Genomic DNA, 13208 nt, shown 5'->3' with positions numbered 1-13208 from the left:
AAATAGCAGGGTGTTCAAATACTTATTTTCTTCACTGTATATATATAATATGTATGTTTTACTGCTATTTAGATTTATTTGTTTATTCTTGTTCTTGTATAAATGTATTTGTATCTTGATTTATGTATGTAAAAAAAATTTTTTGCTGTTATTTAGATTTTTTTTTAATTCTTGTTCTTATATAAACGTATTTTAATCTTTATTTTATTTATTTAAAAATATATATTTTGCTGCTATTTAGATTTTTTTGTATTATTATTAATATTCAATTGAGTTTTGTGTTTATTTTTGATGCATGCAGTGTTTTAGAAAAGTCTTTTGAGACAGCAGCGCTAGCTTTCAACCGCCCTGGCGATGTTGTTGAATGCTCGGTTCCGCCGAGCGGTGGCGCTCTTGAGACTCGACTCTGTGGATGCAGCGCGAGAGAAGAAGCACCCGGAAGCGGCAGTGGCTGGCTGCAGTGAAAGCGGAAGCGCAGAAATGGAGGCGGCCGTGTTCATTTTATCTCTGGTCGACTGCTGCGCTTTAATATTCCTCTCCGTTTATTTCGTATCCTTTATTAACGAGTTTCTCACATGAATGAATATGTCTGTCAGTGATCGCCTCTCAGCCGGGGTTTGTTGTTGTGTTGGTGTTTGAGTTAGCAGGAGCTGCTGTGATTGCGGATTGATGAGCTTTTGCATATCATTTATGATAATTCATTATAACGTGTTTCACTGGATTACTGTGTTTCACTGGATTACTGTGTTTAATACGCTTAATAGAAGCTCAATAATGTGAGATTATAGTGGTTTATTCATCTATCAGTTGAGGACGGCTCATAAACAGGGTAGCAGATCTATTTTGAATCAATCACAGATTGTTATTAATCATTATTTATGATCTTTGTACTTTAACTCCATGCTCAGATTATTACTCTGTCTGATCTGGAATGTGACTACATCAATGCTCGAGCTTGCTGCTCCAAGTTAAACAAAGTAAGTCTGAATTGTGAATCTAAACGTGAAATATAATGAATGCACATTAATTTGATTGTATTATGTAATGATTGACTGACTGTGTGTGTAATGTTTTTGAAAGAAGGCTCGTATGCTCATCAAGGCTGCATTTATTTGAACAAAAATGCAGAAAAAAAACAATACTGTTTGTGAAATATTACAATTTGAGAAATAAATATTCTATGTGAAAATATTGTAAAATGTAATGTATTCCTGTGATCAAAGCTGAATGTTCAGCCTCATCTCTCCAGTCTTCAGTGTCACATTATCCTTCAGAAATCAATGTTGGAAATGTTTTACTGCTTAATATTTTTTTAATAACCTATATTCTTTCAGGACTCTGAAGAAAAAAATAGTTAAAAAGAAAGAAAAAAGAACAGCATATATTTAAAATAAAATAAAATTGTAACAATATACACTACCGTTTTTACATAAATTAATAATTATATTCAGTAATGATGTGTTAAATTGATGAAAAGTGAAAAGTAAAGATTTATATTATTAGAAAATATGTCTATTTTAATAGCTGTTCTTTTTAACTATTCTTCAATGAATCCTGAAAAGAATATCACTGGTTCCAAAAAACATATTAAACTGTTTCCAACATAAACATTGATAATAAATCCTCATATTTGAATGATTAGTGAAGGATCATGCGACACTAAGGACTGGAGTAATGATGATAAATCCAGCTTTGATCACAGGAATAAAATAAATTACACATTACAATGCATTTAAATGGATAACCATTATTTTAAATTGTAATAATAATTCACAATATTGCAGTTTTTTTTTTTACTGTATTTTTGATCAAATACAAGCAGAAGACACTTCTTTCAAAAACATCATTTGTCCCCCACTCAAGTTGCTGATTTTATCATTTGCATTTAAATAATACATTTTTTGAAATATAAAATGAATGCATAATAGAAAGAAGTTTCACTAGTGCTCTACCTCACTGAATGTCTAATTTTTCACCTTTAAATTAGTAGTTTTACATGTCATTAGTAACATTAGTACACTTTATTCTATTATATAAGTACTGATAATAAATGATGCTATATATTTTTGTATATTGCAATGTGTGTGTATGTGGAAAAAAAGTGTGTGTGTGTATGTGTATGTGTGTGTATATATATATATATATATATATATATCAATCGTGAGGGTAAAAAAAAGTTGCAATTACCTTTTTTTCTGTTGCAGAAACAAGCTTCCATAAGGATCACACGTACATCATTTATATTATCATTTATTTACCCTCACAATTGCGAGATTTAAAGTACGGCTGGTCCGAATACCATTTTTTAAGCTTCAAAGCAACGAAGGGAGGGGGCAGAACATTCTTCTCTCTAATAAAAGCAGAACCTGGAGAAGCGGCGTGCCTCATGCGGCAGGGCTAATACACTCAGAGACAGTGCCGGCCCGTGAGGTTTTGGGGCCCTAGGCAAGATCATAAAAATTCGCCCCATTGGAGTAAAAAAAAAAGATCTTAAGATTGAGAGCCCCCCCAAGATAAGGCGGGGCCCTATATTGCCTAATGGAAAGGCCAGCTCTGCTCTGAGAACGGACACTGCATTAGTGATACACAGCACACAGGTCTGTTACATCCCAGTAACATGCTCCTATATTTCACAGTAGATCCATTTAGGTTAAATAAAGGGTATTAGGCTCTATCTGATAGTCGGTGTGACAGGTGTTCAGGCCTAACACCGGTTACATCACTGTGGCACCGCCAACACCGTCGTTTTGATAAATTATAGTTGTAAAAAACATTTAGTTCGGTTAGAGAACAGATGAACTACAATTAAAAACTGAACGTCCGCGTTAGCTCAGCGAGAGTCGCAGCAGGAGTCAGATCTCATTTATCATTTTATGGAAAAATTCCTCCCGTGACGTAAATTGACGATATTTGCGTCATCTTTGGAATGTTTGGCTAGACACTAAAGACTACAGCCAGCAGAGGGAGCTATTTCTGCATGTTTTAAACTCGCACATGGGGGATGGAGATTGCACTCAGCTCAGCTGCAGGCATTAATTTAAACGGATGCTGAGCAATGTAAGTGTTTTAACCTTCCAAAGGCATGAACTGAAAACGTGCCAGACTGGAGCCACGCTGTGAATGTATGCCGCGAGTGCCGTCGTGATTACCTCAGCTCTCATCACGAGAGCTCATTTATGACGTTAAATGTAATCGTTAGTGCTGTGAGACTCAGGCGGCGACTCCATCATTATATTGAACAGACACGTTCAGTATTTAATTGTTTAATAAAACGTTCAGTCTGTTCTAAGTCACTGTAATCCAGTAGCGGTGGCTTTGGGAGTGGGCAGCGAAGCATTCTGGGAGTTGTTGTCTTTCATCCCCATGAGATAAAAATACATTTTCTGTCTTTTCTCAGTCTAGAAAGCACCAAATTAAAAAATAATTTCACATTTCTACTGCATTGATGACCCAGTTTAAATACAGATTCATCTTTCCAGCGCTGAAGTACCCCTTGTTTTGTTGTAGTGATTCTCATTAAGAATAATAGGCTAATGAACCCACCATTCAAGCAACCCGTCCCCTAATTAGCGCTTATTCAAAACTGAAAATAAAGTGCGCACGGCCGCTCTGTCATTCATTCACGGCCGAACAGATCACACACACTGTAATGTGACGGCGAGGGGAAATTTTCTCACCGTCGCATCCCTAAAGGGTAAAAAGGCTAATGCATTTTGATTATATTATTCTATTTTCCACAATGTCAAACGAACGCAGCTTAACCCAAAAGGCACTTCTTCCACATCAGCTCGTGCAGTCGTGCGCTCTAGACAGAGAATACTCGGCTGCAGGGGGAGATTGGGTTCATATTCAACTCCATTCTATTAAAAACTGCTAGGCTATAAGATATTTCTTTTCTGTGTTCAGTGGGTGATTCCTGAGATGATCGGTCAGGCTTTGGCCACCGTCCTCATGCTGGTGTCCATGCACTGGTTCGTCTTCCTGCTCAACTTACCCGTGGCGTCGTGGAACGTCTACAGGTGATTATCTCAATCACACACAATATATATAGATCTATAAACCTGACCGATACTCCAGCTCTGTCATTAATACCTGTGCGCAGATACGTCAAGGTTCCCATGGGGAACATGGGAGTGTACGATCCCACAGAGATCCACAACAGAGGCCAGCTCAAGTCCCATATGAAGGAAGCCATGATCAAACTGGGCTTCCACCTTCTCTGCTTCTTCATCTACCTGTACAGGTAACACAACCTTTCAGTGCTTCAGATGGATCAGAATAGGGCTGTCAACGAATATTCTAAATTCGAATATATATTCGAATAGTAAAAAAATTATATAAATAATAAAAATTAAAAAGTGGGGAAAACACCCGCGGTAGTAGAGGCGTGTCTGCTTTGTTCGCGCACCTGAGGGCTCAGGGACAGGTCACAGGAGTCACTGCTGAAAGTGGTGAAGTCTTGCAAGTCTTGAAGAGGTCTTGCAGGGAAGATGGCAGAAAGTGCAGAGCCCAACTCGACCGCAGCAGAGAAAGAGATTTTAACTCTCCAAAATATAAACAGCTTTGTCTGGAAGTACTTTGGATTTTGGTCGGTAGGAGGTAAAATTGTTGAGCTGCGAGATAAAATTGAATGCAAGCTAATTTTATGTAAGATACAGTTAGCATACCATGCCTCATTTTATTTAACGTTAAACAAAAACATTACTAAAGTGTAGGCTACTGCAGGGGCGTAGCCATCTTTTCAGAAGTGAGGGGGACAGAAATGTCGTAATACCATTTTTTTTTTGGGGACCGATATAATTTATCACATCACTTGCTTTTAATTTGGTAAGCTATCAAATACACTGCTGAACAATAACCTTTAATATCTATAATATTATTCTCCTATTTCTTTATGCCAATTTCATGATTGGTTTATATACTATAGACACTTGTGCATTAAGTCTCCATAGATTTTATGCAATGTAAAAAAATAAAAATAAAATTCTGATGTGAACCAGCTGTTCTCTGTGAATATATAGTAAAATGCAATTTATTCCAGTGATCAAAGCTGAATTTATCATCATTACTCCAGTCTTCAGTCACATGATCCTTCACTAATCATTCTCAGATGAGGATCTGATGATCAACACACATTTATGATTAATATCAGTTGTGCTGCTCATGGTGATGCTTAATTTTTGTGGAAACCATCTAAACATTTGTGGTAAAATTAAAAAAGAAAGAAATTAATACTTGTATTGATCAGACATGCATTTAATTGATCACAAACAAGTGATATTTTTTTATATTACAAAAGATAATAATTTATTTAATAAATGCAAATAAATGCTGTCCATTGAATTTTCTATTCTTTAAAGAATCCTGAAAAATAAAATGAATCTTGGTTTCCACAACATTTTTAAGCAGCACAACTGTTTTCAACACAGATAATAATCATAAATGTTTCTTGATCATTAAATCCTCATATGAGAATGATTAGTGAAGGATCATGTGACACTGAAGACTGGAGTAATGATAAATTCAGCTTTGATCACATAGGAAAAAAGCTGTTTTAATTTGTAATAATATTTCACAATATTACATTAAATAAATGCAGCCTTGGTGAGCAGAAGATAGCCTACTAAACATTAAAAAGCTGCATTATTCATATGACAGACTACTTTATTGTAAATAGATAGGCTACATTGAGATGACTCGAAAAAATTTTGACAGCCCTAGTTCAGAACATGACAAAGATTGTTTCAGTCACTCAATATGTATTTTTAATAATGGTAGCATTTACAAATTCCATCCAATTGGAGACTCCACCCACACGCTGTTCTGATTGGCTGTGATTTTTTTTGTTGTTGATGGCTTTAGTGTCGTCTTGTAGTCGCGTCTGGTGTGTACAGACACACTGCTTGCCAATGGCATCGCGTCAGGCTAAATGTGATCATTCAGAGCTGATTAGACGTTCTGAATCTGATCACAGCAAATGCTGCTTAATTAAAACATATTAAATACTCTTATTTTACAGTAAAATAGTATTATTGCAATAGGAATATTACTTTTGATTTAAATTTTAAAAGATCAAACAAGTTTAATAGTAACATAATTATTACTATTACATTAAATACTATTAGTATAGTAACGTTGCAATAGCAATATTTATTTGCTATTGATTTACTATTGATTTAAATACTTTTATATAATAATAATTGTTGTTTCTATTATGAACTTTATTTATAATAACTTTGACTATTTATTACATTTATTTTTATTTAACAGATAATTAGTATTACAAAAGTAAAATCCCTTAATAAAATAAATATATAAATCAAATAAAAATATATTTGTAATAACAAATATATAGTGCTGTCAAATCAATGAATCCTAGATATTTGTGTGTGTGTGTGTTTGTGTAGTCATTATTTTTATATTAAATATGTAAATGTTATGAAATATGCTCTGTGTGTAAATGTTTATTTTACAATGAGATTGAAATAGGAATAACTTTTTATTAACAACAACGACGACAATATCATTATATAGTCATGAGTGGGGAGTGTTTCCTTGTCTTTAGTTGATCACGCGTGTGTGTGTGTGTGTGTGTGTGTATGCACTACATTCAACAAAACACAATACAATCAAGTCACACACAATCTAGAAATGAATGCTCAGTCTAGCAGAGTGTTAGTTGACAGATTAAATGTTAACGAGTAAACGGCGAGTAAGAAGAGCTGTGTGTGTGTGTGTGTGTATCTGTCGGTGACCAAGGTTGATCGTCTCTGATGTGTTTTTCAGCATGATCCTGGCGCTCATCAACGACTGACCCGCGACTGTCTCCTGAACACAAACTGCCAAATCATAAACTGGCCTTTACATTTGTGAAGAACGTCATGAATCCCAATCAGAAGATCATCATCATCATCATCATCACCTGTTACCACGAGCGTTTCTCAGTTTCCTGCACTGACTGCTTCTCAGGGCTGAAGCATCGAGACAATCGCACTGAAGCGTCTGTTTGACAAGATTCAACACACACACACACACACACACACACACACACACACACAATGAACCTAAACAAAAACATGGCCAGGTCACATTCACACCCAAAATTCACATGTCAAAGATAAATGCTGTGCTCTGGGATTAATGCCATGTCGTCATTACCGTGATGAGTTTTCGTCTCGTTCTTATCACACTCCATGCTTGTTCTGTTGTTTTTATGGGAATATGTTTTTAATCCTTACATCAGATATAACTGAGATGCACAAATCCAGTCTCAAATATTCTCTCTTTTATTACAGCGAGAACAGGATGTTTTTGCATTATGGTAATGACTATTTGGAAACAAAATGTGCTTAATTTTCATCTAATTGATGTCTTTAGGTGGTGATGTGGCCCGGACGTGCTCTGGCCAGGCTGTGATATCCTCTTGAATGCGTTTGGTTCTGTTTGTTGTCTGCAGTTTAAAAGAGCTCTAGAATAACCAGAACAAGCGCTAACGTGTTGCCTCAAGCCTCTCTGATTCAGATCCTGTCTGAGTCACATCTGAGGCCTTTTCTTTCACTTCCTGCTACTGTGTGTGTGTGTGTCTTCTGTTAACCCGAGATCTGCTGGTGTTTGTGTTCAGGGGCGAATCTCTCGTTTGAAGAAACTGAACCTGATTTAAAACTTGAGATTTTTTTTTTTTACTGTATTTTTATGAAAATTAAGCACATTTTCCCTCTCCTCCCCCAGAATGACCACTTTCCCTGATTCTAATTACAGTAATAATATTCAACGCTATGCTGTGTGCTGATTTAAAGCATGGAATATTGTCTCATGTGAACGGTGCTTTAAACATGGTGTCGTTTTCTTTAGACGAGATCTTTGATTGATTGTGAAATGTGAGGGACGTGTTTTCTGGAGGATTCCCCTTTGGAAAGGTACGCTGGGTAAGGGCGTTTCGTTCCCTCGGCTCAGTCAAACTACACTACGCAGGCGCAGCGATGCGTCACATGATCTTAATATCGCTCTATCGGTCAGTGTTGTGCTCCGGGACAGGCGTTGAATGGCCCTGCTCGTCGCCCCGTCTCGATGCACTACAGTCTTTTGAAAGAGGGTTTGGTTTGTTATGTGAAATCAGTCTTATCATGTTTGTTTTTAATGCATACTTGCGGTTGTGGGGTTTCTTAAATAAAGAGATAATTATGAACAAGTTTTCACTTCATTCACATCCAATTAAATGCATATTATACATTATAATCCAGTTTTGTTTTAAAACTATTTCTTTTTTTCAGAACACAAATCATACATTGGATACTCTCAAATTTCAGAATGCCTAAATTTATTTGCTATTGTAATTCCAGCCGTGTTATTTAAATATTGAGATACGATTGTAGTTTTATTAATATTTTGAATGTTTTTATTTTCAGTTTTCATTTTAAAGTTGTTGTAATCATTTTTAGTTTTTTTTATGGTAACACAACGATAAGGTTTCATTAATTAACATGAATGAATTGCTCATTGTCAGTTAATACATCGACTAATGTTAATAAATGAGACCTTACTGTAAAGTGTTACGGTTTTTGTCTACCTAGTTTGGTCACACTTTAGGGTCCAGTTCTCACTATTAACTATGACTTTTGCCCCAATAAACCTCTAATTACTGCATATTAATAGTTAGTTACAGTTATCCTAAGCAACTTACAACTGAGCAAAACAGGAAGCGATCTGTCATGAGGCGAAAAATCATAAGTGCCTAAATTACAAAGTTTTGGACATTGCGTAGAGTAGCATAGAGGGAGAGAATAGAGAGAAAACTATTATTGTTATTAATGAAAGAATAGGTTTCAGCATTCTGTGATTCTGTATAGGCCTATTTATTTCCCTATTTCAATCAAGAACTAGAAAAGTAATTTTCTCACAGTTATTATGGGGGGAAAGTCTCTCTCTCTCTCTCTCTCTCTCTCGCTCTCTCTCGCTCTCTCTCGCTCTCTCTCGCTCTCTCTCTCTCTCTCTCTCTCTCTCTCATGAAGATATTTTTGTTGAAAGGCTTCAGAAAGGCCTCCATTGGCTATTCAGTAAGGTAGTCAGTATGGGTCCTGTGAGTGTGAATGTACTGAATGCCAATGGAGGCCTTTCTGAAGCCTTTCTCAGCTTACAACAAAAATATCTTCATTTGTGTCCCGAAAATGAACGAAGGTGTTACGGGTGTCCAACAACATGAGGGTGAGTAATTCATTAAATAATTTTCATTTTTGGATGAAATAACCCTTTAATAGGGAACAAGATGCTGCTCTAGCTAAATGCAATGGGAACGGCCCCTGGGTGTGCCAATTGTCTGAAGGCCTAATAAAATCACGCCAATTGAAAGGGAGGCTTGTCGGCAGTGCAAGGAGCTTGGCAGCGAACACAGCGCCTCGTTCCCTATTCAGAGAACATAAGTTACGCCAGTAACCCGAGACGTTCCCTTTCATAGGTTCACTCAACGCTGCTTAGCTATGATGCAATGGGAACAATATACCACAAACGGCAAGCTAAGCGCTGCCATATCTGGCTTAAATAATACCACAGGGCTCTAGAGTGCGACTAAGTTGGTCGCACATGCGCCCAAAATTTGTAAGGGTGCAACTAAAATTAAAGTTAACCAGATAACACATGGCCGGAACATGCGAACATGCGAACCCGGAGCTGTTGAGATCCAAACCATAGAATCTGACAAAAGTGTGTGGGGAGGATCAACCTGCCGCTACACAAATGTCCTCCAGAAGAGCCCCTCTAAAAAGTGCTTGAGAGGAAGCCACACCCCTGGTAGACCACGCATCTCATATGCCAGCGAAATAGCCTCTGTCACCCAATGGGAAATTCTCTGTTTTGATGCAGCCGTCACCGAATATACCAATAGCTGATTCGATTTTCTCCAACTACCAGAACAATCTACATAAAACTTCAATGCTCAGACAACGCAGAGCAAATGAAGCTTTTCCTCCCCTTCGGAGGCAAAAGGAGGAGGGTAGAAAGAGTGAAGGATGAAAACTTGAGAACGAAACGATTCTGACAGAACTTTGGGCACATATCCTGGCCTGGGCCTACGGGTTACTTTGACCAGTCCAGGAGCGAACAGAGTGAATAGAGAACAGCGTCAGAACTGAAGCATGTAACCGGACTGAACTGTGCAGAGGATCCAGGGTGATACCCCTGGCAGACGTTTCCACTCGTGGACGAAATGTGCCAGAGGAAGCGGAGTGCTGAGGTGCAGTGGACATATCGGTGCTAGGGTGTTGAGCTCAACCGCGAAGGAGAGCGCATGGCGTCCTGATGCAGGGTGTGAGACGTCACAGTATGAGTGGAAAAGCTCCTACCAGCTTCAGGAGAAAACCGAACGTGTCTCCGTCTAAGCGAACGATTGATAGCAAGCCAATCGGACGGGAGGGGAGAAAGGAAGATGCGTCTCCTTCCTTTAGCGCTGGAGGGAAAATGTAAAAGTGACAGGGCTGGGTAAGGAGAGCAGACGAGAGGTGGGCAAACCATAGACTGTAAAAAAATATGGCTGTAGTGTCCATGACGTCACCCATTGGATTCCGAAAAGCAGTTCTGAAGCATTAAGTAGAGACGAGCTGGCCGTCGCCATCTTGGCAGCGTGTCATCGCGCCCGGATAACAGAAAACATGCAAATGTGGCAGGATGTGGGCGGAGCTGAGGTGACACGATGACTAACAGACAGCGGATAAATGGCTATCCACCTGTCAATCAATGTGGCCATGCTCTTAATTATGCAGAACTTTAAGGCTTTATATAACGTAAACGAATGAGTTATACAAAAATCACAGTTGTCATGAAGGGCATAATTAGCCGTATAGACCAAACCCACAATTTGTACTAGGCTGTAAACATGTTTTTTTTTTTTTCTGCTGTAAAGTTGGCCATTTTAACATGAGCGCAATGAGATTCTGCTCCCTTCTGGAGCCATTTCTTAGGCTATATTGGTGCTTGCTCAGCTAAAAATATTAATGTTTACATCTATAAACTTCTTTTGAATATTGATGAATGTTTCTTACTTGAACTATGGCATCAGGTAGGCCAGTTGCAATAATCAGGCCATCTTTCATCTCCAGTAGCTTGGACATCAAAACTTCTATTGTGGGCAGGAGGGTGCCATAGTAAGTTTTCTTTTCCTTGCAGGATATCCAGAGCTACTGTGAGAGGCTTCATGATTGCACAGCGCTGGGAAGATGAATCTGGATTTAAAGGGCGGGTGAAATGCTGTTTCATGCATACTGAGCTTTTTACACTGTTAAAGACTTGGATTCCCATCCTAAAAATAGACAAAGTTTCAAAAACTAATGTTGGACGTTTGATGGAGTATTTCTGTGTCAAAAATACTCCTTCCGGTTTCTCACAAGTTTCGGAGAGTTTTTTTCGAGTATGGGTCGACTTGACGTTAATAGAGCGGAAGGTCCTTGTATGGGCCGTACGGGCTCTTCTCCCGGTAGGGCGCGCACGCGTGACTAGAGCACGCCGTAAACAGTCTCTCAGATGCAGATCCAGTCGTCCGTGAACACTTATGTGGCGCCGCGCTTCTCTTTATTCCTATGGGTGACGTCGAGCGACTTCAACGCTTCAGCACAGCATTCCGGGAAGGCAGCGCTGCATTTGAACCGATTTGAACGCAGAAATGACGGGAAGCTTCACAACATCTTTCAGTCTCAGTCGCGTCTCAAAATGGATTTACACGCCACTGCTGTCAGGACTTCACCAAATCATACCAAAGAAGTGTGTTTTTGATGGAGCAGTCCCAGCGATAAAGGTTCGGTCCTGCTTTGGAAGCAGCCGGTGAGTTAAACTGCTTCAAATGTCTGCTTTTGGCTACGGACGCATGAGTTAACATCAGTAAACGACACGATCGCGTGCTTCGTCATTCAAATGCGCTAACGGACTCCATTGTTGTTCTATGTATAACGTTACACTAGTCAGACGTGCAAAACCGCTTTGCTTGCTACTTCTAAGGTTTAGTCGCATACAATAGTCCATAAACCGAATCATGTCCTCATAAACTGCGAGTAAAGACACAGAAATGTGGAGAGGCCACTAAATACAGTCCATACCACAGAGACGGACGTCCTGCTGTTGCTGTTTCTCCTGTTCAATTTATTTCTCCCTCAGATTTGATTCTGGATCATTATCTGAGATAGCCATGGGTTTCTCCACGCTTGAGGACGTCACCGCTTTGCGCGCTTGTCATTCTTTAGCTCCGCCCACTCGATACGCCTCCAGGCGCTCGGTTTTCTTTGGAAAGACTCGGTACAGCCCATATTTCTTTTATAAATATGATAAAACTAAAGACTTTTCGGAGATATGAAGGATGCAATACTACTCTATAGGTACTCAAGATTGACATGAGATTGACTGAAACTGAGTGTTTCACCCCCCCTTTAAACTGGGTCATTAATGTAGTAGAAATGTGAAATTATTTTTGCATTTGGTGCTTTATAGACTGAGAAACAGAATGTATTTGTCTCATGGGGATGAAAGACTACAATTCCCAGAATGCTTCGCTGCCCTGTGAGGCCACTCCCAAAGCCACCTACTGGATTACTGTGACTAGTTGGAGAACAGAGTTGGAGAACAGACACTACAATTAAAAACTGAACGTGTCTGTTCAATATAATGAGTGAGTCACTGTGCGAGTGTGACAGCACTAACGCTGCAGGAGTCAGATTACATTCACCGTCATGAATGAGCTCTCGTGATGAGAGCTGAGGTAATCGCGTCCGCGTCAGTCGTTCACAACGCATGTTCAGTCTGGCGCGTTTTCTGTTCATTACCTATAGAAGCTTAAATTTTATAAAAATGATTTTGAGAAGTTAAAACACATACAGTGCTCAGCATAGCTCCGTTTACATGAGTGCCTGTAGCTGAGCTGAGCTGTGAGTGTGATCTCCCAGCCCCCATGCGGGGGTTGAAAACATGTAGAAATAGCTCACTCTACTGGCTGTAGTCTTTACCCTTTGGCCAAAAATTTCTCTGATGGCACAAATATCGTCAATTTGCGTCATCAGAGGATTTTTTCCATAAATAAAATGCATAAATCTCTTGTCTTGAGCCACGTGGCGGTCTGCGTCCTATGTCACGTGCAATGTGCTTGGTGGCTCTCAAGGTCAAATCTGTGGCCTTGAGCAACTCTTTGACCGCTTCCGGTGTCAAGCATCTCCTTTAAAACATCTGCCTGGTAGGCT

At 39.0% G+C, this 13208-nt stretch overlaps 1 protein-coding gene across 1 annotated transcript; it reads left to right on the top strand.

Moving 5' to 3' along the window:
- The first annotated feature begins 407 nt into the window (after positions 1-407).
- cnih4 (cornichon family member 4) lies at positions 408-7382 on the top strand. Its single transcript, XM_067449350.1, has 5 exons — positions 408-549; positions 909-977; positions 3907-4019; positions 4103-4243; positions 6787-7382. Exons 1-5 carry the CDS (start codon positions 481-483, stop codon positions 6812-6814), a joined length of 420 nt encoding a protein of 139 aa, XP_067305451.1. The 5' UTR covers positions 408-480; the 3' UTR covers positions 6815-7382.
- The last annotated feature ends 5826 nt before the right edge of the window (positions 7383-13208 follow it).

This window comes from Pseudorasbora parva, chromosome 7 (genome assembly GCF_024679245.1).
Source record: "Pseudorasbora parva isolate DD20220531a chromosome 7, ASM2467924v1, whole genome shotgun sequence".
Taxonomy (NCBI): domain Eukaryota; kingdom Metazoa; phylum Chordata; class Actinopteri; order Cypriniformes; family Gobionidae; genus Pseudorasbora; species Pseudorasbora parva.
The sequence above is the reverse complement of the archived record's forward strand: the minus strand, read 5'-3'. Positions and strand labels throughout refer to the sequence as shown.

Coding starts and splice junctions, on each gene's coding strand:
- cnih4 (XM_067449350.1), top strand. CDS start 481: ATGGAGGCGGCCGTGTTCATTTTATCTCTGGTCGACTGCTGCGCTTTA. Junction 978..3,906: donor GCTGCTCCAAGTTAAACAAA/GTAAGTCTGAAT, acceptor TTCTGTGTTCAG/TGGGTGATTCCTGAGATGAT. Junction 4,020..4,102: donor GCGTCGTGGAACGTCTACAG/GTGATTATCTCA, acceptor ACCTGTGCGCAG/ATACGTCAAGGTTCCCATGG.